Below are 21,479 nucleotides of genomic sequence, written 5' to 3' on the forward strand. Positions count from 1 at the left end.
CATTCATTAACGTGCTGACTTTCTAATGTGCTGCGCATTTCTAACTGCACAAACTTTAAATTATCTTTACAAATATAAAAAAAATGTTTGCTGTGTACTGTTTTGTAAGACTGGTGTGGTCAGTACAATTTCAGACATTTTATATTTTTACATAATGAGAAATAATACACATTTAACTTGCACATTTTACCAAAGATGATAATTTTATGATCTTAATCTTAAAACTTTAAAACGGTAACCTACTTGATTTCTTTTAGTTGCTTAAAACTTCACATAATAATCCAAATCAGGACTGTTCCTTGTTGTATAATTACTTTATTATACAGCAAGGAACAGTCCTGATTTGGATTATTATGTGAAGTTTTAATAAACTAAAAGAAATCAAGTAGCCTGGGATGGCTTCCAGTCTGAGGTAGGTTAAAGGTTAAAAAAATCAAACATATTTCTTGCAGACATTTTTATTAAGAATAAAGCAAGGATTATTTATTTCTGGAAGATAACATTTAAAAACATCAATAAAGGCTAAGGTCATATGCTGACAGGTTATAAGCCTCCACAGCAATGAGCGTTGGAAAAATACATCATTAATAATGTTTCCCCCTACGTATTACTTTATGAGCAGGGGAGGTTTTGCAAATCTAAAATCCTGAAGTGATTTTAGACAAGATTCTTCCAGGTTAGCTCATTAACGTGGTATCTGAAAATTCACAGGAGAAGAGGAAATAAATTAAAATGAATGCTCTATGTGCTATCTCAGCTCCCAAGAAGTGTTTGAGAAAGTGCAGACGAGACATGGCCCTCTAACACAGATTTCAGCTGTAGTGAATAGATGCATCTGAATGAATCTGTATTTACAGGTTAGTGGCCATGCTGTGCACATTCCTGATTCTGATTTTGGCCCTTAAATGTCTTGTCAGTGTCCTAGTTTGAGCGAGATTCCAACACTTGGTTTCTTAGTCTTTTTGTGCCCCTCTGGATTTTACTATACCACTGCATTACCATTACACCCATGTTGTCTGTTCTTAAATTCTGGGGTGAAATTCTGCCCTTCAGTTGGGTGTCGGACAGTGACCAATGTAAACCCAGACACTTGCTCAAAAATGGAGATCTCAGACCGAGATATACGGTAGCAGATTTTGAAAAGAAGAATGGTGCATTGTTAGTAAGAGAAGAGAAGATGGAATACACACAAGATTTTTGCATTGTTCATTGCAGTCGCTGCTGGCTTGGCTACTAGGGGGAGAAAAATGTGGTTGAAGAAAAGTATCATTAGAACCATACTTCTGCCACCTAGTGGATTAAAGAAGCACTGTAGAAAGACTGACTTCATATGGGGAAGAGGGAAAGGCATGGACAGAGACAAGCACTTGAAGCAGCATTTTAACAGTTATACCAAGCAGCCAAGGACTATGGAAGCAAAGGAGAAAGCCTATTGTCAAAAAAGGGAGGGGAATACCCATATTTAGGAGATACCCACTCACCTTTGACCTAACCTCTATGTAGCGTCTAGAATTATAGAAGGTGTTGGAATCCATTTCCATGAGCCTTAATAGTTGTTACACACAACTGAGATGTTTTACACAATTCTGGCTTCAGAGATTCAATTTTTGTGGGGGTCACATTATACATTTTTGCGTCTTCTCATCCAAGTAAATGGAGAACTTATTCACATTAAGTTAATATTCTAACATCATATTGACATCTAGAAATCACAAAGCGTGTGTGTTACATAATGCGGCTTTCTTAATCAAATGCAGTTTTAGGATGATGATGAGGCAACATCCCAGATATGGTAACATTGCGAGCCTAAAACGGATCATGTCTGAATTCCACCATCTTCTCGGAGTTCTAGAAACCAGGAGAATAAGGTACCTGCTGTGTGGACTGCTGACAGAGGGTCCAGGCTGTGAGAGACTACATTTGCCCCGTGGCTGTTTGCAATGAACAGGGGGTAAAGAAAGAGAATGTTCAGTCCAGGCAAATAAAGACAAGCTACTGATGAAAGAAATCAAAAAAGAGCAGCAACATAATCAGATGAAGGTGACAGATAACCCATGAAAACAAGGAAACTGGCTTTTCAATCTACATTCTTTTCTATGAAATACAGTGTACTCCAGCACAAGGCATATTATGCTACTAATCTGTCATGCTTTAAATGCACATTGGTCCTTAGTGTCATTTTGTATATGAAGGAAATTGCTCATTCTCCAGCCTGGCTTTGACTTTACAGTGTGTACAAGAATAAATAAAATTTGTCTTTTGAAAATATTCTAAAATTAAGAATTATTTAAAAAATGTCAAATTATTTTTAGCTCTCATTGGTTATGGTTGTAGATGTGTAGTAAGATTTAGAGTTGACTGAGTGTGGTGAGTCTAATAGAGCTGTACTATCATCAGGTTACTGATGTGTTTCCAGAAACAGAGGATATAGAAATTTTAGCAGATCTCCTGGCGATCACTACAGAGCAAACACACTGCATATTTGGTTATTAAGGTTTTACATTCCTATAAATCTGGTTAACCATGCTGCTTTACTTAAGTTACATTGTCATTAATGTATCAATGCAAACAAATCTGATTTCTTATATTTACAGAGGAAACAGTAACACAAATGTGTTAATTGTAAAATCTCCAAAGGCAAAACAGACTTTGGAAGTGGGAATATATTATCTCATATTGTCACACCACAATACACAATGTACTCAAAAACCCAGGAGCAAATCTGAATAAAGGAATTAGTGATATTGGACTTTGGATCCTAATGCTACATATTTTGGTGTTTAAAACTTAAGAGATCCTGGTGTTATCACCTTTCTCACACTTTGTAGCTCAATTGTGAATGATTAATCGATATGAAAACTGTCCAGGGTGGATGATGATATCATATAAACAAAACTTAATCTGTGCCTGACCAGGCTATCTCCAAACTTCAGTTTTAAGATGTACCGTATTTATAAATCATTCACTAATGAGCTGCAGAATATGAAAAAGTACTTGAGCAACTTGGATTATATATATAAAAAGATTATATATAGGTTTGAGACAAAACATCTGACTTAATGAATTATTATAACAGTTTTGGATTCAAGCCAGTGACTATATTTGCACTGGGAAATAGTACTGGTACTTACTGTACATTACATACATTTCTTAGGTTCATACTACAGATTTAACCATTATGCTTCTAATGCAATAATAATTGCTAATTATTTTAAATACTTTATTACTGTCCTCTAATTTGCCAGCCAAAATAATATCCTACTTATCAATTCCTGTAAATAAAGCAAAAAAAGGCAATAGAGATTTGATTACATCTGTTTTAAGGAATTTGGGTTGTAGATACTCCTTTCAATTTAACATTTTCTAAAATTTAAGAAACATATAACCTCTTCAAAACAACTAGTTACATTCCAGAATTTGTCTTGTGATTTAGAAAACTTGGCTTAGTTTTTCAAATCTGACTATATATACCACACCCTTACTTCACCTTTCCTTACATGTGTGCATTTTTCATTATTTTAGGAAACATTTTACAATCAAATTCATTTCTAACTACTTTCTTCGTGAACAAAACAAACTTGAGCTTCTAAAACCTATTCCAGTTTCTTGCTGTAGCTTCTATGGCTGTACATTTGAGCAGTCTAACTGAAAAGCCAGTGTTCCTTGTGTGTTTCGCTACAAGGATCTAAAGCAGACTAGGGGATGTAGCAAAATCAATTTAAAAGAGACCAAAGTGTAATAGCATTTACAGATGTATTAATAAGGTAATTAAAACAATATATTTGGAAACTAAGAAAAATTGAATCAAATCAGGTAACAGAACTCGAAAAAAGGGAGTAATAAAATCTGAGGTACTAGGACAATTTAGCTCTAGGAAAGATACCATGCAAGGAGGGAGATGGGGAAGGTAAGGTGTAGAACAGGGTAGGAACTAAAGGCATCTGTGTGTGGCAGGGTCACTTTGGCCTTACTCTGGCATTCAGGGCCTGGTGATGTGCTACTGCTTGAAATTTAACACTCCCTCCGCACGGAGACACGAGAGAATGTCAGGACTATACGTTACCGATCGACGTCGACTCGGGGTGCTCCTTCCTGAGACAGGACTCAGAGACCCAGAGGTATCTAGTTCATCAGCTGAAGACCAAGATGACAGGTCCTGCAGTAGGCAAATATAATTGAAGATGAGATAAGGTACAAAACATGATGGGAGGCAAGTCAACATATCCCCCATACTGTATGAACTGCCTTGTGTTAATCTAGTGCTTCGTCTGGAATGCTAGCAGCTATTTCACCCTGCAGCTCACAACTGGCAGTCCACTGAAGATAAGCAGATGTTAGCCTGGCCAGTACCTGGATGAGAGACCTCCTGAGAAAGCTAAGGTTGCTGCTGGAAGAGGAGTTAGTGGGGCTAGTAGGGGGCACTTGTCCTGCGTTCTGTGTGGGTCCTTATGCCCCAGTATAGTGACAGATACACTATACTATAAAAAGGAGTCATCCGTCGGATGAGACGTAAGACCAAAGTCCTGACTCTCAATGGTCATGAAAAATCCCAGGGCATTTCTCGAAAATAGTAAAGGGTGCTACCCTGACATCCTGGCCAAATTTCCCCTTTACAAATCATGGTCTCCTAATAATCCCCATCTATGAATTGACTTCATCACTCTGTTCTCCTCCCTTACTGATAGCTGATGTGTGGTGAGTGTACAGGTGCACTGTGGCTGTTGTCACATCATCCAGGTAATTTATTACTAACGACATATTAATGTGCCAATTATAAACAGTTTTGTCAAAATCTCCCCCAAAACACTGGAAATGTGGATTTACGATATGTACGTGGGGACATTTTGGGAACAAGACTCACTTGCTGGCTGCTTGTGATGTCCAGAATCTTCTCCAGCTCCCTAATGTCTCTTGTGACTGCCTGGAGTAGCAGCTTGAGGCGGTTCCCAATGACGTGCACCTTCTCCTTGGCCTCCAGGCAGTCGGTCCCCTGGGCGTTAACCAGCAGCTGGCTGGACATGTCCTGCAGCGAGGCCACCTTCAGCTGGGACTCCAGCAGCTCCCGCCGAATTTGCTGGTGGTCAAAAGGTATCCATTTTACCAACACATTGACAATTAGAAAAGGGCAAGAGCTAGTAGCCTGGAGACTACTGGAAATCTATGGGAAAAAGGAACCAACACAAAACATGTCATCTTCTTAAAAAAAACTAAGATGCTATTTTTGCATGTATGTGGGTGAAGATTATCTTGGCACTCTGATTACTCTGATTCCCACATAAAATGAGGACATTTTAGTCCTTCGAATGACTAACTTTCTGAATCACAGTTTTAATGTTCAGTGCTCATAAGAAAAATGGGGAATATGTAACAGAGCTCCGAGGTTTCACATCAACTGCAGCAAGGAACAACAGAAGACGAGAGTTTTGAGAGTTTTACCATAAGAGTTTTGTGGTGGTCCTGGAGAGTGTCTGTATCCAGGGTAGAATCAAGGGGAACGATTTCGTTTCTTCTTCTGTCAATGTTCTCCAGCCATAGCAGGAGTCCATGGCTCATTTCATGGAAATCCTGCAAAATGAGGACAGAGACCTTATATAGACCTTATAATATAGATTTATAAAAATAACAGTTAAAGATCCTGCTTTAAATTAAGACTACTCATAGGTTGGAGTTACTGATAACTGGGTTTGCAGTAATATAAACACACAAAAAAGTACACAATAAAAAACAGTATATCACTTTGGGGCCACGAAAACTACTGTATATATCTATTCATTTATTTTATTGAAATATTTTGGTAATAGAATGGCACAATAATATCAAGTGAAGTGGATTTCAGTATTCCAGTGTGTTATGTAGAAATTAACACATATATCTAAGTTTAAACAAAGCATTTTAATATCTTAGCAATTATGTTTAAGTCAGGTCATGGTAAACACCATTTTGTTTAATCAGAGAACTCGCACAATTTATTTTAAGACTGTGCATATATATATATTATATGAGGGAACGGAGTGTTTTTTCTTCTAATAAAGCACCCTTCTGGTGGGTTGCTGAGAAAGGCTGTTCAACAGCAGAATGCCGTGGAAGTGCTCCTTGAGAGAAGCCTATTAAAAGCCATGGAGAGTAAGAGACATTTGCAGGATCATTTTAAAAGCCTTTTGGCACTGAGCTTCTACTTCCGCTTATGCAATTTATTTTAGGCTTTTGACATGGTTTTAAATAAGGCATTGACAGGCATTAGACACTTGCCCTAAAAATGAACAAAAATAATCTCCAAAAGTAGAAAGTTCCAGTCTAATTATAAGGTTTATAAAACTGCGGAAAACTATAAGAAGAAAAATAGCACATCCTCATGTGTCTAATAATCAGAATTGAACCAAATCTGAGCCAAAACTGAACATGTAATGCTAACAATTAAAGAACAGTTTTAAACTGTACATTTGCACAATGTCTCAAAAATGACACATCTCTAGCTCATTTAAGTCACTTATGTGTTATTACTTACAGTTAAAGGAATGAATACACAAGATTATCTGTTCTTGTTAAATTTGTATGTGCATATGTGTTTTTCATGTATTGATCACAAACTTAAACCTGCCCAGATCCCCTTAATTTAATCTCAGGAGGAGAGATGCCTTATTCCGGTCTTTGAAAAAAAAAAAAGGTTTATCAAACACTTGAATGTTGTGAACAATAAATATCAAGTCTTAATGCATGGCAGCTGAGATATTAGTTTTCAGTTGTGAAAAACACACCTTTTAACTTGCTTATTATTGAGTTGTTTTGAGTAGTTCATCAAGATAAATTTAGCAAATTAACACAAACCCTTTAAAGGAGTGTTTTTCTATTACAGTATTTTGTATGGAGCAAAAAAACAGATCCTGCTGAGCCTAATTATACAACCCATTGAGAATAATTAACAGATTCTGAGGTGCTGTAGAAGGGACAGTGAATGACGCACATGGCACTGCATGAGAGCATCCTGCAGCGAGCCGCGCCAGTCCTCGATGGCTGTGCCAATGTGGTCCCAGCGCTTGTTCATCTGGCTCAGCCGCGCCCGCAGCTCCTGCGCTTCCTCTGTCTCCGACTGCACAAACTCCGAGCTGCACAGGTTGATGGACAGCACGATGGCTTTGCGGTTGTCCATGGCCTTCTGGAGCTCCTGCACAGACACAGATCCCAGGTTATTGAGTCTCTACCTGAGACCACTGATCCCACTGCTCCCCGAGTGAAAAAGGAGGGTGTGGAAATGTGCAGGAATGACCACACAGTGGAGAGCTAAATGCACGACAGCGCTTTTAGGACTGCAGGAAAGTAACATAATTTGAACGGGACCAGTAAATCCAGGAGTTTGTGTATAGATTTTTAAGAATCTTCAGATCAATGCTTTGGAGTCCTTTGCATGCCACTCCTATTTCTTTCCAGCCCTCCTTTTTTCTCCAGAAAAAAGGGTCTGTCCACATTTTTCTCAAGAGAGCAAATTAAATGTTTGGTGGAGTTTAAGTCTCCAAAGTTAAAATGGAAAAATTGTGTGTACAACCATGAAAGTCATTTTTGTTTAAATCTTCCCCCGGGGATAGTACGACTGTGCTGAGTTTAGGGTCTTTGTGGTGCTTTAAAAAAAAAATAGAACACATGGAATTGAAGAGCACCTCTTTCATAATCACATCTGCAAACTATACCTATAAACTCAAATTAACCTGATGTAAGCACCTGTACAAATCTCCTAAATGCAGGGCTACTAATTTCCTGAAGACTAAACTCAGCTTGATCTTCTTGATATGTAAATCAGTGGTGTGGATGTCTGTGCTTCCTGAAGAATGAACTCACTGTGAGCTTCTTGATGCGGAGCTCGATGGTTGCGGATATCTGTGCTTTTCTGAAACTTGAACTCGCCTCGAGCTTCTTGACGCAGAGCTCAATGGTTTGGATGTCTGTGCTTTTCTGAACCTTGAACTCGCCTCGAGCTTCTTGACGCAGAGCTCGATGGTTGTGGAAATCTGTACTTTCTGAAACTTGAACTCACCTTGAGCTTCTTGACGCAGAGCTCGATGGTTGTGGAAATCTGTACTTTCTGAAACTTGAACTCACCTTGAGCTTCTTGATGCGGAGCTCGATGGTTTGGATGTCTGTGCTGAGGTCCAGCTGCCGCAGCTGCTCCAGCTGTTCCTCTGTCTCCCCCAGCCAGTCCCAGATGCTGTTCAGGTCAGAGTTGAACTGCTGCCACTGCTGGAGATTCTGCTTCATTCGCAGCTCTTTGCTGAGAGCCTGGGCCTGAATCAGCTCCCAGCGCTCAATCACACCTGAGATCAGGGAGTAGCTCTTAATATAAGGCAATGAGGACTGAGGCCTGTGTTGGGATTTACTCTAAAGGTCTGCTTTTAAAGTCAGTCTCTCTAAGGTTTAACACCAAAGTGAACTAACATTGTCTTAACGCTATTTCGCTGTTTAAATTCTGAAATCATTTATATTATTCTAGAATTCTGTAAAAAAACAACAACAAATTTACACTTTATTTTCTTATTACACTGACTTTCAAAAAACCTCTTTTCATCAATAACATTTCTGTGGAAGTGGTGAGGACTGGCAGTGTTTCTGTAGGTCCTGTAGCTGGTGAGCGGCGTTTCCTCACCTGAGGTCTGCGTTTCTGTGCTGTTGAGATTAATAAGCCCTGACAGCTTGTCCTCTTCCTCTTTCAGGACAGATCCAACCCGCTTCACCGTGTCAATGCTACCCCGGCACTCGCTCAACAGCCTCATCTGGAAGAGGAGTTAAACTGAGTTATACCACAGGTCGGAAGTTTGCATTGCACGGTATGCTGATGTAGTATTGGCTACATACAGGGGGGGTCAGGTTCTGGCATGGGTGACTTTGGCCTTCATATGAAACTTAACAAGTGTGCCCGGAGAGACTGTGTGCACGCCAGGAGGAAAGGAAACCCAGTGCTGATGGAGAATAAACCAGCCTAGATTTTTCAGCCTGTGCTCTTACTCAGCACACAGGATGACAAACCCCACACTGATGCAATGAAATACAAGGAGAGGAGATGTGCTCCACGTTGTATTCCAAGTACATGTGGCGCCTGACAAGTTATTTATTCACACTTTTAGTTTGAGCAGGAGTTGAGTATTCTATCCACGTGCTTGCAACAGTTATTTAAAAAAAACACCCAAAAGAATATTCTGAAAAACTAAAAGAAAGTAATGTCTAGAAATTGTTCCTGTTATTGCTGAATAAAAAATAAATAAAAACTGAGAGAAAGGGTCAGTGCTGGACTCACGTATCCCATGTATGTAGAGTCCAGCTCCGGGCCGGTAGGAGTTCTGCTGCGGATGATGTTCTCCGTCTGCTGCAGGTGGAAGCGACTGGTGTCCAGGGCCTTGTCCAGCTGCCTGATGTGTGTTTCTAGGGATCCCGCCTCACCTGAGGGGAATGTTTTGGTTATTAAGGATGACATCATTTTTCCACACAAATAATGAACATGGCGATATGTTTTGAAATGTAGGCAGTAATTAATAACAATTGATGGTGAGTGTCCATCTGTACGGTGCCTTTCATCCATAAGAGATTCAATGATGCTTCACACATACAAAGGGGACCCATTTCATCCACCACTGAAGTGCAGCCCCCTGGTCATTCTGCCCCAGCAGTTTTACCGCAGCAGAGCAAGTGGAGAGGTAAGAAATTTCTTTACCAGTTGATTTAAAGAGGGAATTCAGGGAGGCCGAACTGTGCAAGTGGAAATTAACCAGGACACAAGGGATACACCTCTAGTCTTACAGACTCAATTACTGACTCAGTTACTCAGTTATAACTGCAGTAGCTGTGTATGAGGGAGTAAGATGCCCAAAATGTGTTTTTTACATTGAAAAATTTTCATCTATTTATTTTTCTTGCTCTAGGGTTCAGAGCACATGAAACAAGAGAAAGACATTGAACCTGGAGATTTACAAGCCCCCATGAGGAAGAAGAGCTATAAATTTAATAACACAAAAGTGAATGACCTGTCACATCAAGCACAGTCTAACTACAAGTTTGTTACACATGGAAAGAATCTTCTAGTCACCTACCAAGGTTTAAATAAACATGTCATACAGTATAGCATGCAACACAAACAACACAAGACACAACGGTAGAAAATAGACATGCAAAGAGATTCATATAGATATTGATTAGATACGTAAATATCAGCACATTTCATGGATAAAAATATATATTGAGTGCGTTCTTTTTCTCCTCATTCTGAAAACTGATAGTGGCTTTCCCTCCATGTAAAGAGTTAAAGAGGTTGTCATGCATCATGTAATATAAAAGGCAAATCAAATAAATTGTATTGTTTCTCTTTTCCTGCAAGAAATTGAAAACATGCATGCAGGGGATTAGTGGGAAAATCCCTGGCTGTCACAAAATGAGATGAAAGCCCAATGATTTAAACAGGAAAAGACAATATGAACATAAGACTTTTCCTGTTTTTACAAAACGATAAAACACAAAAGATTACATATGCTAAAATGTAAAAAATAAATAAAAATCTGTTAAAAAAATGATTGGTTAGAAACTTTGCCTGAATGTTTTCTATGTCTAAATGATTATGACAAATAAAACTTCCAAACTGTAAGTTCAAAGTGAGATGTTTAGCCTTTTCAGTGAATAAGTGAAGGTTAGATCAGGCCTGAAGGGATATTAATTTCCCTTATAAGCTGGGGCATGGCATGCTTCAGCAAGTATTGCCTACCAGAGGTTGACCTCAGTGTATTTTCGGTCAGTTTTACATAGGCCTCTGGGCTCTCAGGAATCACTACATCTGGAAAAAAAGACATACAAGCAACATTTGAAACCCTAAATGGATCTCCTTCATTGAAGAAATGAAGATGGAGAATCCAATTCTGTTAATACCACAATTCGTGGTGTTTTTTTATGTTAAACCGGGCCTTCAAAGGACACACAAGACAAGCATCCTTTTAAAAATGTATACGACATGAAAGGCTGTTTGAGTCACAATCCCAGTCCCAAGGATATGAGATGTTCTAGCGGCAGCACATTTCCAGGCAACTTTAAGGAGTCACATTTTGGCTGGTAGATTTCTCCCCCCAAAAAACGTTATCAAATTTTAGGGGGGAAATTACTAGAAAGATGAGCTACTATGCTGCATTTCTGTAGGCCTGAAAATTAAAAATGGACAAGCCCAATGGAGGAAGTATACTCAAACTGATCAAATACACAAAATCAGATACTGACATACTGTATAGCGTATAGCAGAATAAGTGGGGGAAAAAAGCTAATAATGGTCACGCTTGTCATTATAGTACTATATCGGATGTCAGGCTCAGGCTCTGCAGAGGAAAAAAAAGAGACAGAAACAAATGAGGGCGTGTGGCCTGACCGACCTGTGACGGCAGAAGCTCCTTGGAGGTGGAACTCCTTGCCGTGCTCATCCGCGTCCTGGGAATCATCGTCCTGCTCGGGCGCCAGGGCCCTGGTCATGGTCTCCAAGCCGCGGCTCAGGTCGTAGTCGTGGTCCCACTCCAGGGGGATGGAGTCCACGCTGGCGGGGGTGTCCCGGCCCGAGCGCTCGGTCCGCAGCGGGGGAACCAGGGAGGCAGAATGGCCGGAGGAGGGTTGTGGCGACAGCAGACTGTCCCCTGCCCGGTCGCTCCAGGGCAGGCTGGAGAGTTCTAGCGCCTCCTCCAGGTCGAGCTCCCTGTCGGACACGTCGTGCTCATCATCGGTCAGCTGAGGAACAGAGTGAGCAAACTCCGTCAGGGCCACCGGCAGGGTTGATCTCTTTGTTGATCCTTAACCTTCATTATTACATAGATGGGATTATCAAGATTAAAATGAATGATTTGAGCTAAAACCCCAATTGTGGACCTCCTGGGTTGGAAATGGGGGTGGTTGCAGGATATGAGTTATGAGACTCAATAAATCCAAAAAGCAGTATTTTTTAATTAAATTGGTTTTTGAAAGAAATGTTAAACAAGTCCATGTCTGCTCTCCGAGTAAAACTAGAAAGTCTAGCAGTTTTAAACATTGCGTCCCGAATCCATTATGTGCAACTTGATGGCTCTGCAGGCTGTTGTTTACCGGAAGGCGGATGAGCTTCCTGTAGTAGCGGTCAACCCGGCCAAACACTTCCTGACAGTATCTGTGCAGCTCCTCCAGCTCCTCCTCAATGACGGCAGCATCCAGTGGCTCGCTCTTCTCAATGAGAGCCTCCCCCTGGTGGAAGATTTGCTCAATCTTGCCAGTGTTGAGGGTGATCTCCTGCTGGAAGTCCTTGATAAGTGGTAGAAAAAATGAACGCAATTAAGAATAATAGCAAAATTAAAAATAATAATAGCAATCGAGTAAAAAGCACTTCTTATTGAAAAGATTTTTAACCAAAGGACACACAATTTTCTTTGCTGTTTGTCAAAGACATAGCATGTATTTTTTTCTTCTATTAGTTTTGCTTAAATCAATTGACCATTACTGTGTTATTTGGAACCTTACATTTAACATCCTTAATTTTAAAGTCTTTTGTGCATGAATACTGTAGCAACACATCTGATAGCATATCACATCAACACATGAAACAAATTAGTCAAATGCACAGGTTAAAAAACTGTTGGGTTTCTAAAAAGAAAATATGGATTTAAACCTAAACTTTTACATTTTAGAAGAGAAATTGAAATTAACTTTAAACGAATTAATGTTTAAAGATGTAAATCTCGCAAAACTATAAATCCAGACCCAAAAAACATGTCAAATAATTGTTAAAGAAGACAAAATTTAAGACATCAATTAAGTCATACCATTATGATAATACGGAGATAAAGGGAAATTTCAAACAATGAGGGTATTTAATTCTAAAAAACAGCTTGGAATGAATATTCAGAACACAAGAAGTCTTTACTTTTGAAAATGTCATGTGCAAAGCTTTCATTGTAGCATTAATCCACAGCATGTCTCCTGTGAGATTGTAGCATAGCATCTAAATTTTGGAAGTGCTGAATCTGACATTTAAAATAATTAGCTTAATTTTCCACTATTATCTAAAGAGCCTGAGTCATTTCACTGTCATAGCACACTGTAGGGAAGAAATAACATTTCATGTTTATTTAGCCGTTATCGTGAAGTGTGTTCAGAAAGCAACAACACCATTACTACCCTATGAACAGTATGAAACACTTCAGTTTACATGCAAATCTTCTAACTGTATGGTATACTTGAAATACATTTCCTTTTAGGTGCAGATTCATAAAATATTACTTTTCTTATTGTATAGACATGCAGTTGCTGACAGTGTCTGTGAAATGTTCAGATTTATCCATGTGGTTAAATGACCTATACCTAATGTTTATTTAGGGGTCTATTCTAAAAGAAGATAAGTGTGCTGTCACTGGTTGGCCTTTAACCATAAGAAAAGCTTTGTGCCACAAATTCAAAGTTATTTCCCCTAAATGGAAATAGGGTGCAAAACAAAATTTGTGTTCTTTCACATTTGGGATGTCTCAGATCAGATTTATGAAAACTTCTAAACCATTGTGAAGTGGAAGTTAGAACTGCTGAGAGACAGAGATAGCAAGAGTGATAGGCAATTAAAAAAGGAAACAACAGATTAGGTTAGACAGAAGTGAGTAGAGGAAATGACAGGATCATACTATATAACCATGTGAAATCTAATATCACACACTTCCATCTTCCACACTTCCATACACAGCTGAACTGATACTGAGCATCAAAGAAACCTGACACTTACTGCATAGTTACAAGGACATAAAGTTAGTATGAGGGAAATAAGAAAATTATTTTTGTAGGGGGTGCAGTGACAATGTAGAACAGACATGGCACAGGTAAATTTATTACTCCAATATCTCTATACTCAACATTTAAAAATATAAAAATCCCAATTGGCATTACTAAAAGGTATTACTAAAAGCCAAGGGAGAGAACAATGTTGTTGATTCTTTTCCATTGTATCCCTAGATTGACACATATCTTTGCATCAATAAGAAGATAACCGATTCCTGTCTCATAAACTGCTTATGATTACTGCCATAATATTGGGATCCTGCGACCAATGCATTACATTCACTGCAGCACAGGATGCCATTTCTTTCCTTCGTCCACCTACGGGGTCACCATCCCTGCCTCTCGGCACAAGGCTGCAAGACCAACCTGGATTGGCATCGACCTAAAAAATGTGCCCTCTCTACCGTGCCTGGAACCCACTCCGCTGCCCCCTGGCTCCCCAAGACTGGCGAGATCAGCATTATTAAACACCCACTCCGTAAACAAAAAGGCTTTTCTCACATGTGACTTTATCACAGAAAAAAACGTGACTTTCTGTGCTAAACCGAAACCTGGTACAGACAAAATGGTCTCCTGTTCAACCAGCTAGTCCCTCCGGGGTATGGGTTGTTTGACCTCCCTCATCTCCCAGGCAGTGGTTGGGACATTATTGTTATTTATAATCTTCTTTTTCTGTTACTTTACCTCTTCCCTCTTCTTTTAAATGTCTTGTTTTATATGTTCCCCACTCTACCATCATTGCCATGGTCTATAGACCACCCATTTTTGTAGCGCAGTGCAGTGACATTATGTGCGGTGACAATGTCAAACAGACATGGCACAGCTAAATCTTTTAGTCTGATTAACATTTGTGGTACATGCTTTCTTGTGGAATGTTTTCACATTCCATTCTCAGAGCCTGGACTAATGTCTCAAACTCAGAGCCTGTTCACAGACCTCTGACCCCCAGATGCCACACTTTAGATGCCAAACCTAATGAAGCCTTTTTAGGCGAGTTTGCCGATTTACTTTCATTTTCATGCCTCAGTATTAAGAGGATCCTTATTCTAGGTGACTTTAATATACAGTACATATTGACTCACAGTCTTCCAGTTTAACTAAGGATTTTCTAACTCTGTTGGGATGCTTTGATCTAACCCAGTTTGTTCTTAGCCCAACACATGACAAAGGACACACCCTTGATTTAATAATTGCAAATGACTCTTTTGTTTTTCACTTCTCTTCCCTCAAACTAGGCCTCTCTGACCACTTAGCTATTCTCTTTAATCTGGAATTACCTCTTTCTAACATTTCCCCCTCATGCTCCATAACTTTTCACAAATGGCAATCAGTTGATCAGCCTAGGTTCACGAATTCTGTTCTACCCTCCTTATCTTGTTTCTCTACCTTTGATCCTCTAGAGGACAAAATACACTTGCTTTATAGGACTCTTTTATCTGCCCTCGACACCTTCACTCCTCAAAAAACTTGAATTATCTCTTTTCTTGCTCTGCCCCCTGGTATATTGACCATCTGTGATCAATGAAGGCAGTTTCCCAGAAACGTGAATGTACTGTAGGTGTCGTCTTTCTGGCCTAAACATATATTATCAGGATTGGAAACATTACTTGTCTGAATATAAGGATATAATAGAGTCTGCTAGATCCAGCTACTTCTCTCACATCATTGAAAATAACCATAACAACCCTAGACAACTTTTCTCCACCATCAACAGACTGCTAAAGCCAAACTGCACCACCACATTAGCTGTCTCATTGCAACTTTGCAACACATTTTTAGATTTCTTTAGTTCCAAGATCGACAACATCCAACATTCCACAAGAAATGTCACTTTCACTACTCCTTCCTACTCGCCAAACTTGACTAGCTCCCTTCTCTCCGACTTCTCTTATCTTGACTCTGCACCGATTAGTAAACTGGTTTCGGATATATGAAATCCACCACCTGTCTATTAGATCCCATTCCCACCACTTTATTTCACTTTTCAGCCTGTTTCACTTCTAATAATAAATGAATCCTTGAGCACTGGTGTTGTGCCAATGGTCATCAAACTACTGCCATTACCTCCGTGCCAAAAAAGCCAAACATTGCTCTGGACAATCTAAACAATTTTCACCCCATCTCCAACTCACCCTTTCTTGCAAAAATTCTAGAACGTGCTGTCACACTTCAGTTACATAACCACCTCATGGCAAATAACCTTTTCGAACCCCTCCAATCTGGGTTCCGTCAACTTCACAGCACAGAAACCGCCCTGGTCAAAGTCACTAACGATCTTCTAATAGCTTCTGATTCTGGTTCTCTTTCTATACTCATCCTTCTTGATCTCAGTGCTGCTTTTAACACTGTTAGCCATGATATCTTTCTCGTCTTGAGACTGTTGAGAGTTTCGGACACTGCTCTTAAATGGTTCAAGTCTTACCTCTCTGATAACATTGTCTCTTGGAGGATTTAGGTCTGAAATTGGACTTAAGTCTGGTGTTCCTCAGGGCTCGATACTGGGCCCCCTACTTTTTAGCATTTACATATTTCCACTTGATAAGCTTTTAAGATCACATGGCATCAACTACCACTTCTAAGCTGATGATACTCAGACCTACCAAACCTGATACTAATGTGGCTGTCTCCATTCTCTCTAATTGCACCTCTGACTTAAAAACATGGATGACTCAGAATTTCCTTAATCTAAACCTCTAAACATTCAACCCAAATGTGCAACATATTGTCAAAACATCATTATTTCATCACCAGACTACATCCTATGTTACTGCTAACTGTTGCTGAAAAGCTGATCAACACCTTTGTCTTCTCCTGAAATGATTACTGTAACACTCTACTCGCTGGGATTTCTAAATCTACATTGAACAAGCTCCAAAAATCAGCATCCAGAATCCTAACCAGGTCTAGTGCAAGTGATCACATTACTCCTATCCTGGAGTCCTTGTACTGGTCTCCTGTGAGGTTTCATATCGACATCAAAATCCTCATGCTCACGTTTAAGGCTCTGCATGGCTTGGCACCTCAGTGAGCTACCATCATCCTACTCCCCACCTCATAACATTCGCTCCTGTCTGGTCTCCTGTCTATCCCCCCAAGCCCGTCTACACTCTATAGGTGATAGGGTCTTCTCCTGTTATGCCCCAAAGCTCTGGAACTCTATCCCTAAGGCCATTAGAGAGTCAACTTCCTTAGATTCTTTCAAATCTAGATTCAAAACCTTCTTCTATTGAAGGGCTTTTATTTAACTGGTTCTGTTATTTACCCCTCTGCTCCTACCTGTATTTAGCATCTCCATCTACTGTCTCCTCTCATTGTACATATCTTGTGTATTATTTTATTGTTCTCATCATTTTATCTAGCGCTCTCAGAAGCCACCTTTCAAAACACTATATAAAATAAAGTTGTATAACTTTCCAAATACATTATCTGCAGTTTACTACAAAAGTTGAAAATAAGTTTAAAGAAAAATCTCCTGATGTTTCCAACCTTTTGAACAGCAGTGTGTACAGTAGGTTATTTTTTTGAAACTGTTCTCCCACCTTGAGCTGCTTTATCTTCGCTTGCACATCGCACTCAGAAAAGTGTTCAATGTTGGTCAGCTGCAGGTCCATTTCTGTCAGCCACACCAGGATACTATCTCTGGCTGTCTCAAACTCTTCTCTCTGACTGATAAAGTGCTGTAAAACAGATAAAGTGCTTCAAATCACACAGACACATGCAAACATGTTAATCCTTCTACTGTACATCCTAGTCATCGTCTCCAAAGGCGACAAAATTCAACCTCCATACATACTGATTTTACCCACATTTTGCAGTGGAAAAACAGATCCCAATTTGCCAAAAATGTATCAGTATGTAATGATTTTGATATATCTACTATAATTATTTTTATTTTACCCTGAAGTAACTTATAAGGAAGTTAAATAAAAAAATAACACTGGCAAAAGGGAATTGGCAAATGGCAAAGGGTAATTAGTAGTACATAAGCTCACTGGAGTCCTGCAGAAATGAGATGGCTGGCATTTGTAGTTTGTAGTTTTCATCCATCAACGTGTTAAGGTACATGTTAATAGCACGGATGGCAGCTAACGCACCTTCAGTCTACGCAGGATGGAGGACACTCTCTTCTGCAGGTTGTCCCATCTCTGGTTGCCGTTGTGGACCATCTCCTTGAGGTGGCAAGACGAGTCCGTGCGGTTCTCCCGCGCCAGCCGCCGGTACTGCTTGTTGATGAGCTCCAGCTGGGTCAGGCTCTCGTGGACTTGGCGCTGGAACGCCTGCAGGGCCCGACACAGGGGAGCACACTGAGTCACGGCAGGAGTGTGAAAGGCCAGGACCTGACCAGGCTGTGGCCTGCATTTGCCACAGGTGTTGTCACCATGTGCAGTCCATTTTGTTTTTCAGAAAAAAACACTGCCTAGAACTGAAATAACCGTTTTAAAATGCAACCATTAATAATGGTTCAACATGAACCACTATCTATTATGTGCCTGGAAATTACTGCATTTTCTTCTCACAAAAGCACTGGTTTTAAATAATTTATGTAATTTTCCGAAAAAAGGAAGAAATTTTAAAGACTGGCAGTCAGAAAAACGTTGCTAAGCTCAATAAGCACTCAATTACCTAAACCTAAAAAAATGTTATACAGAACTGTATTGCAGTTGTGTCTGGTAAGCACGTTAAGCACGCAGTATTCAAGTAACCGTGCTGTTAATGCATCTTTTACATTGCATTGTTCCTTGTTCGTTTTTTAATAGAGTTACTAAGTAACTATTGAGCAATGATGAACATTTTAGATGTGCAGAAATTAAACCAAGATCTTTCTTTGTTCACTAAGCAAGTATTGTCAAACTTACTTTGACAAATTCTCTTACCTGTGAAATTGTACTTGAAAAACCATCTTGGTTATTGAAAGTGGTTCAACTACAGTATCATGCATATGCTGTAATGATTCTCCAGTCTCACAATACATTCACTCATGTTGACTCTGAGAATGATGTGAGAAGGACTTTCAACTGATAAGTTATGAAAGTTTGATATTTTCAGTGCTCAATTGCAATCAACCGATACGTGGTGGAATTTTACTTCCAAAAGTTTGACCTATGACTTTTGCTTCATACAATGCAGGCCTTTAAGGGATTTGGGGTACTTAATTAAAATTATGCTTCTAGTCAGTCTTGGAACAATAGTGAGAGCTGATTAATGTGTTATTGAGGCTGCCAAAAAACAGCTGCAATAGCTGTTTATTTACAGCAATGTCTAAGGAATGAGAAGCTAAAGATGGATATGTTTCTTTCCTGAGAAGCTTGAACAGCCATATAAGCTGATAAGTGGAGACATTTAGTATACTAGGAAACATGCCACAAGACGTACTGTATGTTTCAAGAAGTTAATTTAGGAACTTGAAATATCCATTCTTTATGGAGGAGTCTTTATAGTTTAAAGCTGAGACCCTTTGTGCATTTTGCTCTTAAAAAAGTACCTTTCTAATCAGTGACTTTGTGGGATCAAAACTACATTGCCAGTTTTGTAGGGAATCACATTCATAAAATACAGCAGGAAGTCATATAACCCAAGTTACAAATGCCTTCTTTCACAGACAGAGTCATCTTTGAGAGCAGCCCTAATCACCCAGCAAACTGACGCCCATCTGCAAAAGTGAGCTGAAGAGTCTGTTTGTTGTCATGTCAGTCTCTGGTATGCAGTACAAACTAGCACCAACTGGTCTTAGTAACCCGATCAGAAGGCTTCACATTCTGGCTGGGCTCCGTGCAGTTGTACCTCAAACTTCTTGAGCTCCTCTTTGGCCACTGTGTAAAGCACTCCAGATGAGTTGGGGAAGGCAGCTGTTCTCTCTGATGTTTTCAACCAGTCTTCAAAACGCGAGAAGTCATCCAGGAACTTCTGCCACAGCCTCCAGGTCTCTTCGATCCTAAGTTGAAAATAGAAATATAAAAAAATGAAGTGAAATACCAAAGCGACCGCCTATATAAATTGGTAGAAGAAAACAGTTTTAGAATGTGCCTCGGGTGGTGCAAAATATTCTGTAGCTTTGAGTTTCACAGCATGAAAAATGAATGTTTTTGAAAAACTTGTAAGACGCACAGAAGATGTTGCAAGAAGAGACTTCACAGGGGTTCACAGACCCTACAAACAGCCTGTACTAACCACAAAGAAACACAAAAATATATTTACAAAACTGGATATACTGTATTCCTCTATTGGGAATGGCTTTTGCTCAGAATGAAAATGCAGCACACAGAATTAATATTTCTCCTATGCATTCGCTTAGATATTTCAATATCCCTCGCTCCCCAAAAAACAGTTAAACAGTTTTCAGGGCCCTATAGCTAGTGCTGTACAAGAAAACCCTGGATCCATTCCAACTTTCCAGTGTGAGAAAACTGGTGTAACCCCTGTCTTACATGCATCTTCATTTAGCACAAAAGTAGGCTATATGTCTTACCATGTTTTTTTCACGAAAACATAAGCACTTTTACAAATGACAGAAGCTATTCAGCCCATCCATGCTGTTATGTTTTTAAGAACTAACTGCTCCAAGGATCTCATTCTTGAAAGACACCCAGCTGTCAGTTTCAATAGCACTGCTGGGCAGCCTCTCCCCAGTCTCCCACACCCCTTTGTGAAACCAGAGGACACACGTTGATGAACATTGCCATGAATCTTCATCATGGATTTCATGGCGCTGCCCAAAACAGCTTCACACCTTTAAGTCAATACCCAAGATAAAAGAATCCATATTTTGTCCTAAGAGCTCCTGCTCTGTTGCCTGTGACTTACTTGAGTCTCCGCTCCATGGACATGGCGCAGATGTTTCTCCATCGGCGGTCCAGGTTGCGGGTGGCCTGCTGGATGGAGTCGCACTCGGTCTCGGTGGCGCAGGCATCGCAGTCATGCAGCAACACTTCACACAGGTTCAGCACCGACGCCACGCCGGTGCTGTGCTTCTCAATATCTCTCTGGAGATCCTGGACAAATAAAAATGCACACATAAGGCATATGGAGCTGTCTGAGCTGCTCAAGTGTTACAGCACTGCAGTGGCAACCATCTTTGTGTGATTTAACTGCCATTAATGCTTATATAATTGCTGATTCATTACTAATCAATTAACCATTCTTAATGACGTATCGCTACCATTTTACACGATAAATAGAAGTTGTTATAAACATTTTTATGGCATTGTGGATAGCTTACCATGTCTTGAAGACAAAATATAAGTAAAACCCAATGTATTTTTGAAACTTTGTTGGTTACTACAAAGGAAACAGGGTGATTAAGCAAGGTGGCGTAAGAAGGGAAACACCTTTCACAATGCTGATAGAATCACTTCTTGTTCTGGGAGTTGAGTTTGCAGATAAATTCCATCTAGTTTTTTTATAATAATGAAGTCCCTGAGGGGAGGATTTCATCTTTCTCTCATATTAATTTGAATTTTGCAAGCATTCACAACACCATGGTCAGTTTCCACAACTTTTATCTAGCAACCTAAACTACATCAACATACAACTATCCAGATAGTCCTGCAATGCAAAAAAAAGCCATTATCATAGGGCTCTAAAATGTACTTTAACAGGGTTACTACAAATGAAAATGACTTGTCCAGTGTTATTTCCAAGTAGCTCTTCTGTTTGGGAACAGAAGACAAAAATAGTTAGTACAAAAA

The 21,479-nt window shown here is 39.7% G+C and overlaps 1 protein-coding gene across 16 annotated transcripts in view; it reads right to left on the bottom strand.

Annotated features, from left to right (window-relative positions):
• Positions 1 to 21,479, bottom strand: part of LOC102698598 (nesprin-1) — a 223,230-nt gene that overhangs the window by 5,611 nt on the left and 196,140 nt on the right. For 11 of the 16 annotated variants that reach the window (XM_015347237.2, XM_069178700.1, XM_015347256.2 and 8 more), the window contains 15 exons: positions 20,596 to 20,783; positions 19,576 to 19,726; positions 17,889 to 18,071; positions 17,334 to 17,471; positions 12,085 to 12,276; positions 11,388 to 11,733; positions 10,736 to 10,804; positions 9,281 to 9,423; positions 8,633 to 8,759; positions 8,092 to 8,303; positions 6,962 to 7,162; positions 5,437 to 5,565; positions 4,862 to 5,074; positions 4,064 to 4,156; positions 1,873 to 1,931 (listed from right to left, as the gene is read on the bottom strand). In XM_015347237.2, the coding sequence (XP_015202723.2) occupies positions 1,873 to 1,931; positions 4,064 to 4,156; positions 4,862 to 5,074; positions 5,437 to 5,565; positions 6,962 to 7,162; positions 8,092 to 8,303; positions 8,633 to 8,759; positions 9,281 to 9,423; positions 10,736 to 10,804; positions 11,388 to 11,733; positions 12,085 to 12,276; positions 17,334 to 17,471; positions 17,889 to 18,071; positions 19,576 to 19,726; positions 20,596 to 20,783 (2,444 nt within the window). The remainder of the gene's footprint in view (positions 1 to 1,872; positions 1,932 to 4,063; positions 4,157 to 4,861; positions 5,075 to 5,436; positions 5,566 to 6,961; positions 7,163 to 8,091; positions 8,304 to 8,632; positions 8,760 to 9,280; positions 9,424 to 10,735; positions 10,805 to 11,387; positions 11,734 to 12,084; positions 12,277 to 17,333; positions 17,472 to 17,888; positions 18,072 to 19,575; positions 19,727 to 20,595; positions 20,784 to 21,479) is intronic. The other 5 variants (XM_015347318.2, XM_015347285.2, XM_015347278.2 and 2 more) reach the window with 3 other exon arrangements.

The sequence above is a fragment of the Lepisosteus oculatus genome, chromosome 2 (assembly GCF_040954835.1).
Source record: "Lepisosteus oculatus isolate fLepOcu1 chromosome 2, fLepOcu1.hap2, whole genome shotgun sequence".
NCBI lineage: Eukaryota > Metazoa > Chordata > Actinopteri > Semionotiformes > Lepisosteidae > Lepisosteus > Lepisosteus oculatus.